Genomic DNA, 18,725 nt, shown 5'->3' on the forward strand with positions numbered 1-18,725 from the left:
CCAATGCAAACCCTGGTAGCTTTAAGCTTAACTCTTATTCTCGTCGTCGTGGGTATCTCTTATTTACCTCCATCGCTTTATTCCTTTAAAAAAAAAAAAAAACTTTTTAGGTGTCTCCTAACTTATATCGGTCACATAATTTATGTAGAAATGAAGGCTGCTAGGTTGAGGGCGCAGGTGCGCGCATCTGCTGCCCAGCAGAAGAAAAAAGAAGAAAATAAGGTGAAAGGGTATAGAATGTCTTCGTCAGCTCAAAAAGCCGTCGGGAAGGGTGCGTTCAAGAGAAAACCCGATGGAAAGGATGATCATCCACCTAAGAAGCCTGCTATTACCGTTGGGGACAAATCCTTAAAAAAGTTGACACCCTCTAAGACTGGCCATGGCGTGGGTAAGGGCCTGATGACGTCATTGGGCCCTGTTGCTCAGGGATCGGACCGTCGTCTTCTTACACACAAAGACTATACCATCGAGATGGTAGGATCCATCATCAGAGATAAGGATGTAGACCTTTGTGCTAAGGAAGGAACTGACGAGTTAGGGGCGTCAGGCCTCTTTGATCTTACTCGGGTACATTTTCCTTTAAGTTTATCTTTCTTACACACTTGTCTAGTAGTTGACGGCTATTGTGCCTTGTAGGCATTGGTGCGTATGAAAGCTTTGCAAGATAGGGGCGTCGCTAAAGAAGGAGTGATTGCCCGCTTGCATAAGTGCATAGAGCTCCTAACGGACGAGGAGGAACAATACAAGGGTGCCATTCGCTCTCTTAACAAGGAGGTAAAAAATCTAAAGGGTAAGCTACAGGAGGAGGGTTGTTAGAGAAAGAGTGAGCAAGAAGTAAAGGAGAAAGTAGAGAAAGAGCTGACGACCCTTCTTGAATAGGTGGAGACGACCAGAGTTGACGCTGTAAATGAATACAAGGCCTTTCAACCATTCATAGATTTCTGTGGGGGATATTATGGTGAAGGTTTGAGGACTGCCTTAAGCAGGTTAAGTCCTTCTACCTTCCTCTGGATTTTTCCAAGGTTACTATGAACGAACCTCTGCCATCCACTCCTGCTAACGACACTATCCATAAGGAAACTAACGACTCCACTGAGTCTAATCCAAAATATGGTAATGTCGTCCTTGCCCAGCCAGCCACAAATGCCCCCGTCACCTCTCTAGTCCCGTCCGCTGAGCCTATGACTGTTGAGGACCCTGTTACCAATGATAAGGTTGACGAGAACTCTCCAATCCCTCCAGCCTCTTAGCTTTATGTACTTTTTCTTTTTGCTTTGTCTTTAGGACACTGTAAAACACTGTTATTTTTTGGGCTTGGTTTGTAAAGACTAAAACTTATGTTGATTTATATCCGTTTCTTTCAGTACATTTCATTGTTGTATGTTCGTCTTCTTATCTCTATAAATCTGTCTATATGTGTTTAAGTGGTTAAGTATTATTAATATTTTAAGCCACTTACTTACAAAAATTAATATAAGAGTATTTAATAAACATATTATTTTATAATGTCATTGAATAAGAATTGTAAAGATTATAAATAATTGAAATGACTATTTGTATTATAAATATATACTTAGCATGTACAAAAACTATATTAAGTGGTTAAGTTATGAGACATATATATATATATATATAGTTGTTGGTGTTTTAACTATGTATGATGCATGAGATATTATAGTGGAAATTCCACCCACATGCAATCAATTGAAATTCAACACATGTAAAGCCAAAGAACCATGCATGATGACAAACCCCATAGACCAAGACTTGGCCATGCAATCACCAAGCTACACCTCACCTCTTCCTTGACTTTCTCAAACAAATAGAACATCCAAGAACCTCTCATTACCCACGGGTCCATGTAAAATCTGAATTCTCACTTCACTTTTGTCTCTTTTTCTCTTAAGGAAAGTGCTAGGAAGCTCCCTTGAGTCTTTCTCTTGAGTCCAAGGGTTCACACACACCAAAAGAAAGATAAATCTCCATCTTATCTCATATTTGACTCTTTCAAAGAACCTACAACAATCAAGAACTCTCTCCCTCTTTCATTCCTACAGGTCCAACACCAAAAGAGGGAAAAGCTCTCAATTATTTTCTCCCTTTCACACCTACAAGTCCAGCAGCAAGAAGGAAGCTTCTTTCAACTCTCTCAAGCTCTCTACCTCTCATACTTTCTGGTCCAGCCACTAGGAAAGGGAAATCCTTTTATGTAAGTCTACATATATATATATATATATATATATGCTGTTCTAAGAAGATTTGAAGTTGTGCTGGTGATTTGTTGAAGGTAGGTTAGGGTTTTTACTAATTCATGATTTTATAGGATTAAGGAAATAAGAAAAAGTTAGGATGAGTATTTTGATGCTGATGCTGGGATTTTTGGTTGTGTGTATTTTGCTATAAATGGTTAAATGGCTATATGTAAGTGTTTTAAAACATGTCTAATGAGTGTATAAAAATCCCCATATGAAAATACCATTGTTTGATAATTGTTTGTGATTTTATGAGAAAAACATTGCAAAGCTGTCACTGTGACAGATTCTGTGTTTATGCATAATAAATTATGTATTAAATTGCATATAGTGAATTTTGATGCTAGGGATAATTCCTATGAAACCTAAGACACTTGTGGTTGTTATTAAATTGGTCTCACAGAATTTGGATTAATATAAAAATAATGGTTTAAATTATAATTTGCATGAAATTCTGCCAGGACAGATTTGAGTATGCTGTCTTTCGTGATTTTTAGTAAATCATGGGTTTATGCTTTGACTCCGAAAATTTTATGGTAGATACTGGACATACAGGAGAGTGTTTCTATAAAAATTTATAACAATTGGATGTGCGTGAACAGCCCATTTTCATTTTTCAAATGGGGCATATGCTGCTGGAATAGAACAGTGAACAGTATGGGACATGCCTAACTTTGAGGATTTAATTCTAAAACTAGAGTGAATGTTTTGAGCTATAATTTAATATGCTTATCTTTTGGTATGTCTCGATCATAGATTAATTTTTGTGTAACTTTTTTGAGGTTTAGTACTCAAAGGAGGGGTTCTAAACCATGAGACAGTTGTATTTATGAAGCTGTTTTGTCCGACGTGTTGTATTTTACCATATGAATGTATATAGTTACATGACCATGCTTAAAGGATTTTATATTTATGCATGCATTATTGCCCTAACCTCAAAGCACCTTTTGAAATAAAGTTGGCTCTTCTAGAGATATAGGATTAATATAGGAATGTTGGTTTCTCTAGGATTTTGTACCTGTTGTTTGATGAATGTATTTTTGTTTGTGGGAACCTGGTTAAGGTAGGATTAGGATTTCCTTGATTCTAAGAGATTAGCTTTGAGATGAACGAGTAAGTCTATGACAAGGAAATTATGGATAGTAATAAGCTTTGATTTATGGTTTAGCTGTTACCAGTATCCAAGTCTAAGCTCCTTTGACTTTAGGCTCTCGGTTCCTCTGCTTTCAAGTAAGGGATAAGTTATATGGGCATTTGGTAAGTCACGAAGTTATTTTAAAGTATATTATGTATTAAAATGTTTTTTATTAGAGATATGGTATGTAATCATTATTCTGACAAAGATATGTTCGTGAACTTTCAAAAAACTTATGTATATGATTTAAGCATATTGATGCTATTATTGATTCCACGAACATGATGTTTAAAGAAAAGAATGGAAATGCTATTATTGTGAAATGTTATGCAAAATAAGAAGTTTCAATATGATGTAAAGTATGAAATATTTTCGGGTTATGTCCTCTGATGATCTGAACTCTGCTAGTAGGGGTTAATTACTAGCTTTCCATGGAAAAATGTTATCTGTTTGGCCATTTAAAGTAGAGGAAATGGGGTTGCCCGTAACTCTAGGCCATTTAAAGTAGAGGAAATGGGGTTGCCCGTAACTATAATTTGAATAAGGCCTTCTCCCCAATGTGTACAAACGGTGGGGAGGAATAAAACTTTAAGGAGATGTGCCATCAGGCCTCTCAAAAAGGACAATATCACGCACACAAGGTCACCCAAATGTGATGAGGCCTTCTCTGTACAGACTTATCAGATATGGACTAACCAAGAAGTTATTTATGAATAGCTATATTAAGTTATTAATCATGAGAGAATGATTTTGTTTAAATGCATTATGAAAAGTTAAAAGCTCTCATGAAAAGAAGTTTATGATGAAAAGAAAAGTTGTTATTTAAAGATAAGAGTTTTTGAAGTTCTGTTGTGCTATAAAGATAAAGTTTCTGATGAAAGTACAAGTTTATGTTTAAAAGTTATCAGATATCTGTTTTTATGAAACGTTAAGTTTTATGACCATGAAAGTTATAGTATTTTATGAGAAGAAGTTTATAAAGAAAATTTTTCTTATTAGTCAAGATGTTTCTAGTTTAATACAAAGTTGTCGACTATCTGATTTAAGTTAAAATGATTCTTTGTAATGAGAATATACATATGGTGACTTTGTAGGAAATGAAAGAAGTTTAATCCGAAAGGTTTTGGTAATATTAACCTGATAAGAAAAATGAAAACAATTATTTTTCTATGAAAAGCATATAAGTTATTATTATGAATAGTATAAAATACTATGCATGAAAAGATGTTCTTCTATTCGAATATTCATAGAATGAGATGATCTGATTTACATGCATCCTTATTAAATTCTCATATATCTTACCTTTTATTGAGCTGTGTAGCTCACCCCTTCCACTCTTTCAGTTAGCAGGTTTTATTTTGGAGCAAAGGGAGCCTTAGTCGAGTTTGGAAGGAGCTGGTTTTAGGTTGATATGTATAGATCCTAAATTAGCAATTTGATGTTTAGCTTTTTAGTATTGTGTATTTTAGAATCTAATGAAAGTGTATACCTTAAAGTATTAAGAGATGTATTATGTGAAATTTTGAATTTGAACAATTGGTGGATTATGTCAATCTTTGAGTACAATGTAGATACTCTGAATATCAAGTGAAAAGTTACATCATTTAAGTAAGGAAACAAGGATGAAAAGTAAGAGGGAAGCTTTTATAAAAGTTTTGTAAAAGTTAAGTTGGTTCTTGTTAATATCAGGTTTAAACTTGATATTAGCATGCCGGTCATGGTCACAAATACGGGTATCAGGTTTTGGGCATGACAAATAGGCTCGTCCACCTTGTGTGGACTTGGTAATAAACTTGTCCATTTTGTGGACTTAATAATAAGCTCGTCCACTTTATGGATTTGATGATAAATTTGTTCCCTTTGTAGGTTTAATAATAAGCTCGTCCACTTTGGGGACTTAGTAGCGAACTCATTCACTTATGGATTGGGTAGTAAGTTTGTCCACTTTATGGACTTAGTTAAGCTTGTCCACTTGATGGACTTAGTTGCAAACTCATCCATTTTATGGACTTGATAATATATTGTAGAAAAAACACATTGAGTCATATCTGAATGAAACTCCTCTTATTATGATAAACCATGCATTTGTAGAAAAAGTAGTACTAAAAAAAAAAACATGTCATTTGGGCTCAAAAAAGAGTTATTGTAGCAAAATCTAAAGTAAAATAGAAAAATTGAGGAGTGTAGCTAAATTTAACTAAGGTATACTAAAAATAAAAGGGGGGTACTGCTCTTCACGCTATCTTCTTTACTGGTAGTATTTTCACATGTCCTCGGCATTCTATGGGTGGTGTAGCTTTCGTCCGTCCATTGTCTCCAGGTGATAGGTACCCTTCCTCTGCCATGGCGTGACTCGGTAGGGTCCTTCCTAATTGGGGCCGAGCTTTCCTTGGGTAGGGTCTCTAGTAGCGCCCATGACTTTCCTTAAAACGAGATCTCCAACCTGAAACTCTCTGTGTTGGACGCAAGAGTTGTAGTGTTTAACCATGTGGTCTTGGAACTGCACAAGCCTTTGTTTTGCTATCACTTTGACTTCGTCAACTAGATTAAGCTGTAGATGCATAGCCTCGTCGTTTTTTCTTTCATCATAGTTGTCTACCCTGTAGCTTGTGAGTCTGACCCCAGCTGGAATGACTGCTTCACTTTCGTATGTTAACTGGAATGGTGTTTCTCTTGTGGGTGTCCTCACCGTTGTCTTATACGCCCATAGTATGCTTGGCAACTCTTCAGGCCATATACCCTTTGCCCCCTCGAGTCGAGTCTTGATAATTTTGAGCAAGGATTGATTCATGACTTCAACCTGTCCGTTTGCTTGAGGGTGGGCGGGGGAGGAGTAGTGATTTCTGATCCCTAACTATGAGCAAAAATCCCAGAAAGAGTCATTGTCAAATTGTTTCCTGTTGTCTGAGACTAAAACTCTAGGGATCCCAAACCTACATATGATGGACCGCTATTAGGAATGGCCCCATGATGTCTGTAAGGTTGAATTTAATCAACCATCTTATTGGCTTTATTCCGTGCCAAATTTTCTTGTATTTCAACGTTTAGTAACCCTGTATTTAAGTGGGTTTGTTGTAAGGGTAGTGAGTGAGATAGAGTGTTGATTACTCAAGAGTGTGCAAGAAAACAGAGACTCGCGGCTTGATCTCGTGGATGACTCGCGGCTGCAAGCCGCCAGATGCAGCACACGTGCCAAGCATGCCAGAAGGTGAACAGTCATGCTAGCTGGAGCACTACAGGACAAAACAGGACAACTGGCTGTACAGTTATCTCGCGACTGGGTCTCGTGACTCAGTCAAGTCGCGAGGCCAAGCCGCGAGCCACCCCTGTTTTGAAAAAACCTAACGTTTCACATTCTCCTCTCACCCCAGTATAAATACCCCTTATACCCACAAATGAAACAGAGCTTCCAAAGAGAATTTTGAAAGAGAAACCCTAAAGAAAAACAAGATTGATTCACCTACAATCTATACATTAGAGTCTCTTCAAATTCCTCAACTCTCTTCTTTTCCATTGTAAAACCCTTGAGAGGCATTTTATGGAAACCTTGTTCTCACCATATTCATCACTGTGAGAGGGCTGTTTGGTGTTCTGGGAAGTAGTTAGGAAGGAACCAATTTACACTGGTTGATGCTACGGTATAGCGGAATCCGGGAAGCTAGAAAAGAAAAAGGTTCGGCGCAACCTCGTTGGAGCAAGAAGCTTGGAGGGCTCAGGTGCACTGGGTAGATTAGGCTTGGAGGGTCTATTGTTGTCCATGTATCTCAACTACATTTTCTAGTGGATTGTTTACTGCTTAGAGGGCGGCGGAGAGGTTTTACACTGAGGGCTTCGGTTTCCTCTTAGATAACACATCGCGTGTTGTCTTTGTGTTTGCATCTTCCTTCCCTTTTATCTTTGCCTTTTATTATCTACTGTGGGTTGTGATTTTAATTTGGCTTAGATAGTTTTTCCAATTCTATATTATAGCTTATGTTCATTTTTCGCACACTAGTTGTTTGACATAAAGCTTGAATTGGTTAATTTGTAATTTGGGGGTCTAAATGTTCAAGGGTGTTTATACACATATTTAAACTTTCAATGTCTAACCCCCACTGAGCAAAATGCCATGGGGCTGTCATAAGGGTCAACTCTTCAGACGGCTGTCGGATGATGTTGCTAAATCTTTGGCATTTGTCACAAGCTTGAACATAAGTCTGAGCATTTTTTTGCATGGTGGGACAGTAGTACCCTGCTCGAATCAGCTTATGTGCTAATGATCGTGACCCTATGTGGTTTCCACAAATCCCTTCGTAGACTTCTCTCATGACATAGTCTACTTCTTTAGGACCCAAACACCTTAGGTATGGGCGGGAGAAGCCTCTCTTATATAAGACATTTTTCATCAAGATGAATCGTACTGCTTGGACCTTCAACTTCCTTGCGACCTCCTTTTCGTCTGGTAAGATGCCATTTTTCAAGTAAGAGATTAACGGTGTGGTCCAATTGTTGTCGGAACCTATCTCCTGCACATCGATGGTATCTATCAATGGAGAAAGCTGAACAAAAGAGAGTACATTATCAAGGGTGGTCATATTTTCAATTGAAGCTACTTTAGCAAGGCAATCGGCTTGCTCGTTCTCTCCTCTGGGGATCTGGATAATTTTGGCCTTTAGCTCGTCCACTCTTCTCCTTACTTGATCCAGATTTCTCTTCATTCTTTCGCCTTTGCACTTATAATCCCCATTTACTTGGTTAGTGACAACCTGAGAGTCGTAGTAAAGAACCACTCTTGTGGCTTCTACTGCTTTGGCGAGATCAAGCCTAGCCACTAAAGATTCGTACTCCGCCTCATTATTGGTGGTAGGGAAGTCGAGGCGAACCACACATACGATCAGGTCTCCTTTAGGGGAGAGAAGTATGACACCTACACCCCCGGCTTGCCTGTTTGATGACCTGTCTATATGTATACTCCACTGCAGACATTCATCTGCCCCTTTGTTTTCCCCATTGGTGAACTCTGCTATAAAGTCAGCGACGACCTGCCCTTTAATAGCGGTGCGTGGGCGGTATTGAATGTCAAACTCACTCAACTCTATCGTCCATAGCGCTAATCGACCAATAGCTTCGGGGTTGCTCATTGTATGTTGTAAGGGTTTGTCGATTAGGACGATTACGTGTGGACTTGGAAGTATGGCTTGAGTTTGCGGGCTACTGTAACTAAGGTGAAGGCAAGCTTTTCCATGGGCAGATACCTTTCCTCTGCATCACGAAATGCCCAGCTGGCGTAGTACATGGGTTTTTGAACCTTTCTTCTTCTCTGACCAAGGCCACGCTAACAGCTACCGAGGAGACAGCCAAATACAGGAAGAGCTCTTCCCTTGGTTGTGAAGGACTTAATAGTAGCGGGGAAGAAAGGTAGGCCTTTAGCTGCTCGAATGCTTGCTGACACTTAACAGTCCATTCAAAAGATTTCTTTAACGTGCGAAAGAAGGGTAAACATTTATCTGTTGCTCTTGATACAAACTTGTTCAAGGCGACTACTTTGCCATTTAAGCTCTACACTTCTTTCACGTTTTTCGGGGAGGGGGGCATCTCTACTATGGCTCTAATCTTGTCTGGGTTGGTCTCGATACCACTTTGAGACACCATGAAGCCTAGGAATTTTCTCGCTCTCACCCCGAATGCACACTTACTCGGATTAAGCTTCATGTTATAGGAGCGAAAGGTGCTGAATGTTTCCTCGAGATCCTTCAAATGGTCTTCTTCTCTTCAGCTTTTTACCAGCATGTTGTCGATGTAGACCTGTGTTAGGACATATGTGTCTCACTTGTTAAGAACATATGTCACGATTTTATGTAATTAACTTATCCTTTGAAAAAACGCACTTTACTTGTATTTAGGTAGATTTAGGATGTTTTAAATACTTCAAGAAACCTTGTTTCAAAATCAAGTATTGAAACTTTCAAATATATTCAAGAAAACAAGTTCAGAGTGCAAAATCATTAAAGCTCGACAGCTGCATCTATCAAGCTTAAGGAAGTTGTTCTTCATTCGGTGTGCTCGATACCTGATCGACAGGTGCTCGATACCTGATCGACAGCTGCTCGACACCTGCTATCTGTCGAGGTTTAAGATTTTCAGAATTTCAATATGATTTTCTTGGGATCCGTGAATATGTCTTTAGGCCTTCTTTTCTCTTAACCCTAAACATATAAAAGGATCAGTGTAAAGGCCGTCAAAGTGTTCACAAGTTGCACAAATTTTGAGCGAACTTTGTTCAAGCAAATTATGACCAGAGACGAAGTTTTTGCCCTAGTTTATCTCTTTCTCTTGAAGAAATTGCTATGCATGTGCACCGTAGGGTTTTGTGACCAAGCATTTTCTTGATCTTCATCGTATGGATGAACTGAAGAACTTTACAACCAACAACCTTCTTAGTTGGTGATTGACATCGTGTATTAGGATTCGCGCAATTGGTTAGTCATGTACTGGGAGTCGTGCATCTAAAAAGGGAATTGTCACTACAGAACAAATCCAATTGGGTATTGGGGTAAGGGTTCAACTGTAGGTTGGTAAGGTACTGGGATTCCTTTACTTGTAACCACTTGTTATGATAATAGTAGAGTTTTGGGAGTGGTGACCTAAAAATCACCAGGTGGGATTTTTGCCATTAGGTTTTCCCCATTCGTAAACAAATCACCATATTATTTATTTTTCGTTGCATATTTAGTTTATTGGCGATTTGTTTGTGTTACCATGCGTTTGCATGATAAATTGATTAATTAATAATTTAGCTAATTAATTAATTAATTTCTATCACAAGGGGTCATTTAGTTTGTGGCCTATCAGATGGTATCAAAGCGAGCACACTCTAATTAAGGTTTAATCTTTGTTGTGTTGATCCATTGACCCTTGTTTGTCATGGATAGAGGACAGTCATTAATCATACCTCATTTATTTAATGGCGCTAACTATGCATATTGGAAAGTGAGCATAAGAGCTTTCTTGCTATCTTTAGATGAGAAAGTACGACAAACTGTGGAGATTGGCTGGACTAAGCCAACTGAAGCACCAGCTGACTAGGATGATGCCAAGATTAAGGTGGCAAACTTCAACAGTAGAGCTTTGAATGCACTGTTCAGTGCTGTCACCAATGAGGAGTTCAAGAAGATATCCTCCACTGAAACTGCCAAGGAGGCTTGGACCATTCTTCAGACAACCTATAAGGGTACGAAGGCTGTCAAGGTCTCGAAGCTTCAAAGGCTCACTACAACCTTTGAAGAGATAAAAATGGAGGAGGATGAGTCTTTTGATGAGTTTTATGCCAAGCTCAAGGACATAGTGAACTCAGTCTTCAATCTTGGGGAAACCATTCCTGAACCCAAGATTGTGAGGAAAGTGCTCAGATCTCTGCTCGAGAGATTTCATGCTAGGATTACGGCAATAGAGGAATCAAAGGATATTGACAAAACTCCTCTGACTGAGCTGGTTGGAAACTTGTAGACCTACGAGCTAGGGTTGACAAGAATAGGCAAGTCGGGTAAAAGCAAGAGTATGGCACTGAAGGCTAAGAGCAGTGAAACAAATGAATCTTTTGATGATGAAGATTCCAAGATGAAGTCCTACATCACCAGGCAGTTCAAGAAGTTTATGAAGAATGCCAATAGAAAGGGTTTCGACAAGGACCGCAGGCAATCCAGTTCTTCTCAGTTTAAAGGCCAAGACAAAGGGAAGAAGGATGCTAAGAAAGGTGGTCAATACACTGTTCCCTCCAGACCTAAGTGCTTTGGGTGTCAAGGGTTCGGTCACATTAATCATGAGTGTCCTACATACATCAAGAGCATTGGGAAGAGCAAGGCACTTGCTGTTACTTTAAGCGACACTGAGCCTGAGGATGATTCCGACAATGAGGATGACGGAATCTTAAATTCCTTCACGGCCACGATCAATCCTACTGTTGGGATTGTTGAAAATGTGGTGGAAGAAGAAGAACTGGTGGAATCTAAGTTTAAGAAGATGGATGATCAAGATGACATCCATACAGCCTATGAGAAGCTGTATAAGCTTTCTAAGAAGCATGAGAAATTATATAAGCTAACCACCAAGAAGCTCAGTGATGTGGAACTTGACTGTGAGAAGCTTTCCACAAAGTTTGATGAGGCCAATCAGACTATTGGAGCACTGAGATTCGAGAACAATTTCTTGGCTGAGAAGACCAAGAAGCTTGAAGCGGAGCTGTTTCAAGTCAGAGCTCAATTGGAGAGGACTTCAAGCGCAAAACTAGATGAGATGCTAAGCATTCAGAAATCTACTTCAGATCTAACAGGCTTAGGGTATGGTCTTTCTTCCTCTAATATTGCTTCTTCTAGTACTACTATTTTTGTTCCTCCTGCTAATAATGTTAAAACTGAGAACAAAGAGATTAAAACTGAATTAGCTAATGAGAACTTAGACAAGGGTAAATTTATCTTAGAAGCACTCCCTAAGCTTGAGAAGAAATATGATAAAAACCCTAGGGCTAAGAAAGCAAACTCTCAAAAGCCTAAACAAAAGAAGCAGCATCTCTGCCATCATTGTGGAGCTGCCGGTCATACTTGACCAAATTGCTACAAGTGGCTTACCGCTCAACAGAGCAATGGCATGATAGCATCTGGGAACCAGAATCAGCTTCAATCCTCTCTCGCTCCCTTCGGTGATCTTCTTAAAACCCTCATGTTTCTTTCAATCTTGAACGGTTTTAATTCTTCCCCTTCACCGCCAGTTCAAGGGTTTGCTAGATGGAAAGGTTCTTCCAAGGTGTGGAAGGAAAATGGCTCCAAGTGATTCTGTCACTTTTCTCTCTCTCTTCTTGTTTTTGTGTGTGCATTACTTATGAGTTTTGCTTTCATGTTTTGAGTCAGTCTAGTTTTTATGCTTTGTTTGTTTAACATGTTTTTGTTTGGTTATTTTTCAGTTTTGCTTTGTTTTGTTTTTTTCTCTTTATTAAAAAAAATTGAAAAATCAGAAAAATATAAAAACAGTGTGTGTTTTGTGTACATTGGTACTTGTGTACCTTGGATGGCCATTGAAACAAAATCTTCTAAACTTTGTATCATTTGTAGTTTAGATTAGCATCTCTATGCACAACTAAGCAAGTGAGCTTTGTGGCTCGTGTTTGTGATGAGTACGATTAAGTTGTCTCTTAAACTTAACGTGCATATCACTCTTTTTGACAGGAAGGACTAAAAAATCCTGAGAGAAAGGCATAAATAACCATCTCATCACTGTTACCCGCCAATCATATTATGACACCTGTATGCTTCGACATAGCAAAAGTATAGTGTCAATGACATTTGTGTGCTTAGGCATAGCAAAATCAGAATGTCAAATATCATTCGGTATTTCTTTTCTCTCTCTAATAAGCCCATGCATGATATGTTTAATAGAAAAATATGCAAAGAAAAATCAAAAGCAAAAAGATCAAAAATGCTTTAAAAATGATTGCAAACGTGTATTCTAGGAGATGTGGGAGTTATAGGATGTACCTCAAAGGTGATAGTCCCCATCAAGCAGTTATGATTGTGTGTGAGTTAAAGTGATTTTCTCATATCTCAAATCGTCATAACATGCATGCACTTATGCAATCTTACGATATTTTTCACACACAATACGCAATATTCTTTGCTATTCTTGATACATGTGCAGATACAATGTAATTTAGCCATCACAAGGTTTTACATGTATTAATGTATGCTCACTAAACTGTCTAGACTTGTTTTTGAAATATAAAATTGGTTAGACTTGTTTAGTGTGTGTGTGTGTGTGTGTTTGTGAAGATCCATGTGCTTATATTTTCATTTGAGAGATGTTTTTGAGAGCTTAATATGTTGATTGGATCATTGGTTGAGTTGCATGTTGGATTGCATTCATGTTTGTGTTTTTCACATCTCGAAAAACTATTTTTAAAAGCTGGCTCGATGCCTCCTCGATACCTCATCGATAGCTGGCTATCTGTTGAGCTTCCTTAAGCTTTTTCTTATCGCAATCTTGCCTGCACCTCGATACCTGGTGGATCTATCGAGATTGGGTCTGTATGCTCGATAGCTTCTCGATACCTGGTGGATCGATCGAGCTTTTGTTCTAAATTCTGGTCTGATGATCCTCGATACCTCCTCGACACCTCAACTATCGACGAGTATTTCCTCAACACCTCTTCGATAGATATCTTGATACCTGTCGATACTTGCATCTGTCGAGATTTACTGGCTTTCCTATATAAAGCCCCTATGAGATCCGGTTCTCATTTCCATCGATCTCTCTCTCGATACTTCTCTGTTTCTCTCCTAAAAACACTCCAATCTAAATCCTATCTTAGTTCTGAAGGATTTTCCAAGGTTTTTCAAGTTTTTCTTCACTTGGTAAGCTTCTAATCCTTTCTCATTGATGCATTTCATGTTTTGAAACCTAGGATTTGGGATTTTTGGAAAATTTTCGGGTTTTTCAAAATTGATGAGATTTCATTGAAATTTTGGGTTGGGTTTTCACTTAAATGTGTTTAAAACCTCATACATTTCATCACATTAGCATTATAATGGTATTGCCATGCATTTAGATGTGTGCTAATAGGTTTGGATTGGGCTGAGCCCATGATGCAATTTCTTTTGCATGTCACATGTTCATACATTTCCCATGCATACGTACTTCTTTTCAATATATTTGATATATTTGAAAATGTTTGGGACTTTTCTGATTGTCTTTCTTTCTCTCCCTCTCTGTTGTTTATGTTAGTCGTGTCTATGGCACCTAAGCGTAAATCCATTCCAGCCCAGAACCCCCTTCGTTCCAGTGCTTCTTCTTCATCTGATCCTACCTTATCTCATATCCGATTCCATGATGATGATGCCTTTAAGGCATTTTCGAAGAACTTTTCTAGATAAGGCATTCATTTGAAACGCCAAGTCATCTTGACGGATTTTGCTGATACCGACCTTCACTCTGTCATTCACAGTAGGGGATAGGAGTCATTGTGTGACGTCTCGGTCACCTGTCCTCTCATGCTTATTCAGGAGTTTTACTCTAACATGTACGGGATTGATTGGTCAATACCTCTTTTCTTCACTCGCATTTGAGGTACGCGCATTCCTATCACACCACAGTTAGTTGCGTATGTACTTCGGGTTCCTAGGTTAGAGTTTCCTGACTATCCTGGTTGTGAGCATCTAAGGATTGTGTCCAGGGATGAGTTCATGACTGCTTTCTGTGAGCGCCCTACTTCTTGGGGTGAGCATCTTTTTACACCATGTTAACCTTTTGCTAAAGGTCCTAAATTCATGAACATGGTGATGACTTTTTTTTTGCATCCCCTCTCTCACTATAACTCCATCACAGAGCCTCGTGCTCGGTTTTTGTTATCTCTTCTTAAGCATCTTACCATAGACTTCCCTTCTTATTTCAATTTGTCTATTATAGATGTTCATCTAGATTCGACGATCCGTGATAAGCTCATCTTTCCTTCCCCTATCACGAGGATTTTACACCACTTTTCCGTTCCTTTTCCCTCTTCCAACCACTTTACCGTTATGTGTGCCATAGATTATGCTACCGTTAAATGTAGCGAGGCCCTGCTTTGGTCACGGCAGTCGGATTCAGCAACTCCTTCCTCCCGTTCCGCTCCATCCCATTCGGCTCCATCCACATCAGCTCCTCCTTCTTCTTCTTCGGGCGATGTGTCTCTAGGAGATATCATGGCACAGCTGCAACGCATGGATGCTCACCTCGATACACTCTCTACAGAGTTCTATCAGGTGAACGTTTGTGTCGATTATATTGCATGACGATAGGCGTCTATAGGTGGCTTTGCTCTTGAGGCTACTCCTTCACCACGTTCTCCCGTGGCTTCTGCTTCTGAGGATAAGGATGATGATGATGGTGATGACAATGATGCTTCAGATGATGATGATGGAAATGCTAGCTCTGCCGATGAGATGTCTACTTGACACTCTTATCCTTTGTCATTCGTGACAAAAAGAGGGAGTAGTTTTGGTATGAGAGTAGTCCATCTTAGGGGGAGAGTTAGTATAGGATCATTTTGTTAGGGGGAGTGTTGATACATTTTAAGGGATGTAGTGAGGATAGTATGTATCTTTTCTTTTCTTTCTTTTTAGATACATTACTCTCGTACTTGAGGTCTTGTGACCATTTCTAGACATACATTGTACTTATCTCTTAATTTATATTGATGTATGTTTTTGTTTCACCTACTCCTTCATTTGTTGTTTCTTTTCTCTCTTTATACACATGTTTCTTATACTTGTATGTAATCTATTATTTCTGTTTCACACAAAGATGCCTTGATGAGTTTTGTTTAAAGTGTTTCAGAAATACAGGTTGTCAAAGTCTACTTGCCATAAACTCTCTTCTTGCAAAGTTTTTCAAGAGTTTGTGTTAGGATAGATTTTATTGTATTCAACAAGTGAATATGAGTTGAGTGATTTATGACTTCTCTCATATGTTCATTTGTTTGTTGTGGTTTTGTCACGGATTAGCAAAGGGGGAGATTGTTAGGACATATGTGTTTCACTTGTTAAGAACATATGTCATGATTTTATGTAATTGACTTATCCTTTGACAAAACGCACTTTACTTGTATTTGGGTAGATTTAGGATGTTTTAAATACTTCAAGAAACCTTGTTTTAAGATCAAGTATTAAAGCTTTCAAGTCTGTTCAAGAAAACAAGTTCAAAGTGCAAAATCATTAAAGCTCGACAGCTGCATCTATCGAGCTTATGAAAGCTGTTCTTCATTTGGTGTGCTCGACACCTGATCGACAGCTGCTTAACACCTGCTATCTGTCGAGGTTTAAGATTTTTAGAATTTCAATATGATTTTCTTGGGATCCGTGAATGTGTCTTTAGACCTTCTTTTCTCCTAACCCTAGACATATAAAAGGATCAGTTTAAGGGCCGTCAAAGTGTTCATAAGTTGCACAAACTTTGAGCAAACTCTGTTCAAGCAAATTGTGACCGGAGACGAAGTTCTTGCCCTAGTTCATCTCTTTCTCTTGAAGAATTTGCTGTGTATGTGCACCGTAGAGTTTTATGACCAAGCATCTTCTTGATCTTCATCGTGTGGATGAACTGAAGAACTTTGCAACCAACAACCTTCTTAGTTGGTGATTGAAGTCGCAGACTAAGATCTGCGCAATTGGTTAGTCACGTACTGAGAGTCGTGCATCTGAAAGGGGAATTGTCACTACAGAACAAGTGCAATTGAGTATTGGGGTAAGGGTTCAACTGTAGGTTGGTAAGGTACTGAGATTCCTTTACTTGTAACCGCTTGTTGTGATAATAGTAGAGTTTCAAGAGTGGTGACCTGAAAATCACCCGGTAGGGTTTTTGCCGTTAGGTTTTCCCCATTCGTAAACAAATCACAGTGTTATTTATTCTCCGCTGCATATTTAGTTTATTGGTGATTTGTTTATGTTACCACTCATTTGCATGATAAATTGATTAATTAATAACTTGGCTAATTAATTAATTAATTTTTATCACAAGGGGTCATTCAGTTTGTGGCCTATCAACCTGAACATTCCTCCCAATTTGATTCGTAAACATCTTGTTTATAAGCCTTTGATATGTCGCACCCACGTTCTTAAGACCGAATGGCATTACTTTGTAACAAAAAATACCTTGGCTGGTAACAAATGAAGTCTTCTCCTGATCCGCTTCATCCATCCAGATCTTATTGTACCCTGAGAAAGCATCCATGAAGCTCAGTAGCTGGTGCTGAGTTGTAGAGTCTACCAGTATGTCGACTCGAGGAAGGGGGTAGCTATCCTTAGGACATGCTTTGTTCAGATCCGTCAAGTCTATGCACATCGTCCATTTCCTTTTGGCCTTCTTGACCATTACCACGTTCACTAGCCAGTAGGGATAGTATACTTCCCTAATAAAGCCTGCCTCTTGTAACTTGTTGACTTCTGCTATTGCTCGGTCTCGCTCTTGGGCAAATACTCGCTTCTTCTACCGGACGGGTGGAAAGGAAGGTGACAGATTCAACTTGTGTACTATGACTGATGGGTCGATTCCTGGCATGTCTTCATGACTTGAGGCAAACACATCCTAATTCTCCTTGAGGAAGGCTACGAGCTCTTGGTGAACCGTTGGGCTGGTAAAAGTGCCAATCCTTATGGTTCTATTGATTTGGAGCTACCAAAAGGTATCTCCTCGAGCCTCTCTAAAGGTTCTGCCCCTGTCCGCTGTTTTTCTATGCTTAAGGCCTGTAGATGGTCGCCCATCTCCAGCGTCGCAATGTAGCATTCGCGTGCAGCTACTTGATCTCCTTATAATTCCCCTACTCCGTACTCTGTAGAGAATTTAATCATCAGGTGGCAAGTTGAAGTTGTGACCTTCCATGAGTTAAGGGTTGGTTGTCCTATAATGGCATTGTAGGCGAAGGAGCAATCAATAACAAGGAATGTAACATCCCTAGTGATTTGCTAAGGATAGTCCCCAATTGTTATATGCAATGTGATCATGCCAAGGAGGTATACCTTTGTTCCTCCAAACCCAACGAATGGAGTGTTGGTTGGAACTAGACGTTCTCTGTTGACCTGCATCTGTCAGAACACTGGGTAGTAGAGAATATCTGCGGAACTATTGTTGTTGACCAGGACCCGATACATGTTATAATCTCCTACTTGGATGCTAATGACGAGCACGTCGTCATATGGGTGGTGAAGACGTCAAGCATCTTCTTCCAAGAAACCAATAATTGGGTTATCGACCCGTGGCATCTTCTGGACGACACCCGTCATCTGAACATTCTGAACCATTCTGAGGTAAGTCTTTCGGGCCTTCTTGGACGAGCTGGTGGTTGCTGTGGCTCCCACAATCATCCTTATGTCTCCCAAAGGTGGTTTGGGACGCTCGTTGTCCCGTCGGGGGGCTTGCTTTTGAGGAGGTGGATCTGTTCTCTCCCTGCTAATGAACTTTTGTAACTTCCCTTTCCTAATAAGGGCTTCGATCTACTACTTTAAGTCATAGCAATCAGCTGTGTCATGACCGTGATCACGGTGGAAGCGACAATACCTGTCTCTAGGCCGTTTGTTAGGATCTCCCTTCAGCTTTCCAAGGAAGGTTAAGGTTCCTTCGTCCTTGATTTGCATTAGGACTTGGTCGATTGGGGCGGTTAGCAGGGTGAAGCTTGTGAACCTCCCCACCGGGGGTTTAGTGCGCTTGTTATCCCTTCTGTCTCTGGTTCTTGCCAACTTTCACCCTCTGTCCTGTCACGTGTCTTCCTACCTTTCTCTCTTCCTAGGCTTTTCCTCTTGAGCCAGTAGCATAGCTTCGGCATTTATGTACTTGGTGGTCCTGTA

The 18,725-nt window shown here is 39.5% G+C and overlaps 2 protein-coding genes across 12 annotated transcripts in view; one reads left to right on the forward strand and one right to left on the reverse strand.

The window, feature by feature from the left end:
* Positions 1-18,725, reverse strand: part of LOC126727138 (beta-glucosidase 46-like) — a 142,194-nt gene that overhangs the window by 26,547 nt on the left and 96,922 nt on the right. The window lies entirely within an intron of this gene.
* LOC126727140 (uncharacterized) lies at positions 1,862-16,803 on the forward strand. Of its 8 annotated transcripts, none has more exons than XM_050432669.1 (3): positions 1,862-2,287; positions 3,421-3,509; positions 4,731-16,803. In XM_050432669.1, the coding sequence occupies exon 3, from the start codon at positions 10,924-10,926 to the stop codon at positions 11,965-11,967; it is 1,044 nt and encodes a 347-aa protein (XP_050288626.1). In that variant the 5' UTR covers positions 1,862-2,287; positions 3,421-3,509; positions 4,731-10,923; the 3' UTR covers positions 11,968-16,803. The 8 variants fall into 8 exon arrangements, with proteins under 8 accessions (XP_050288626.1, XP_050288624.1, XP_050288630.1 ...); XM_050432667.1 differs by having other exon boundaries at positions 1,862-2,209; XM_050432673.1 differs by having other exon boundaries at positions 1,862-2,209; positions 3,421-3,482.

This window comes from Quercus robur, chromosome 5, assembly GCF_932294415.1.
Source record: "Quercus robur chromosome 5, dhQueRobu3.1, whole genome shotgun sequence".
Taxonomy (NCBI): Eukaryota; Viridiplantae; Streptophyta; class Magnoliopsida; order Fagales; family Fagaceae; genus Quercus; species Quercus robur.

Bases quoted from the DNA above. Each gene is read 5' to 3' on its own strand.
- LOC126727140 (XM_050432669.1), top strand. From the start codon at position 10,924: ATGGCACTGAAGGCTAAGAGCAGTGAAACAAATGAATCTTTTGATGAT.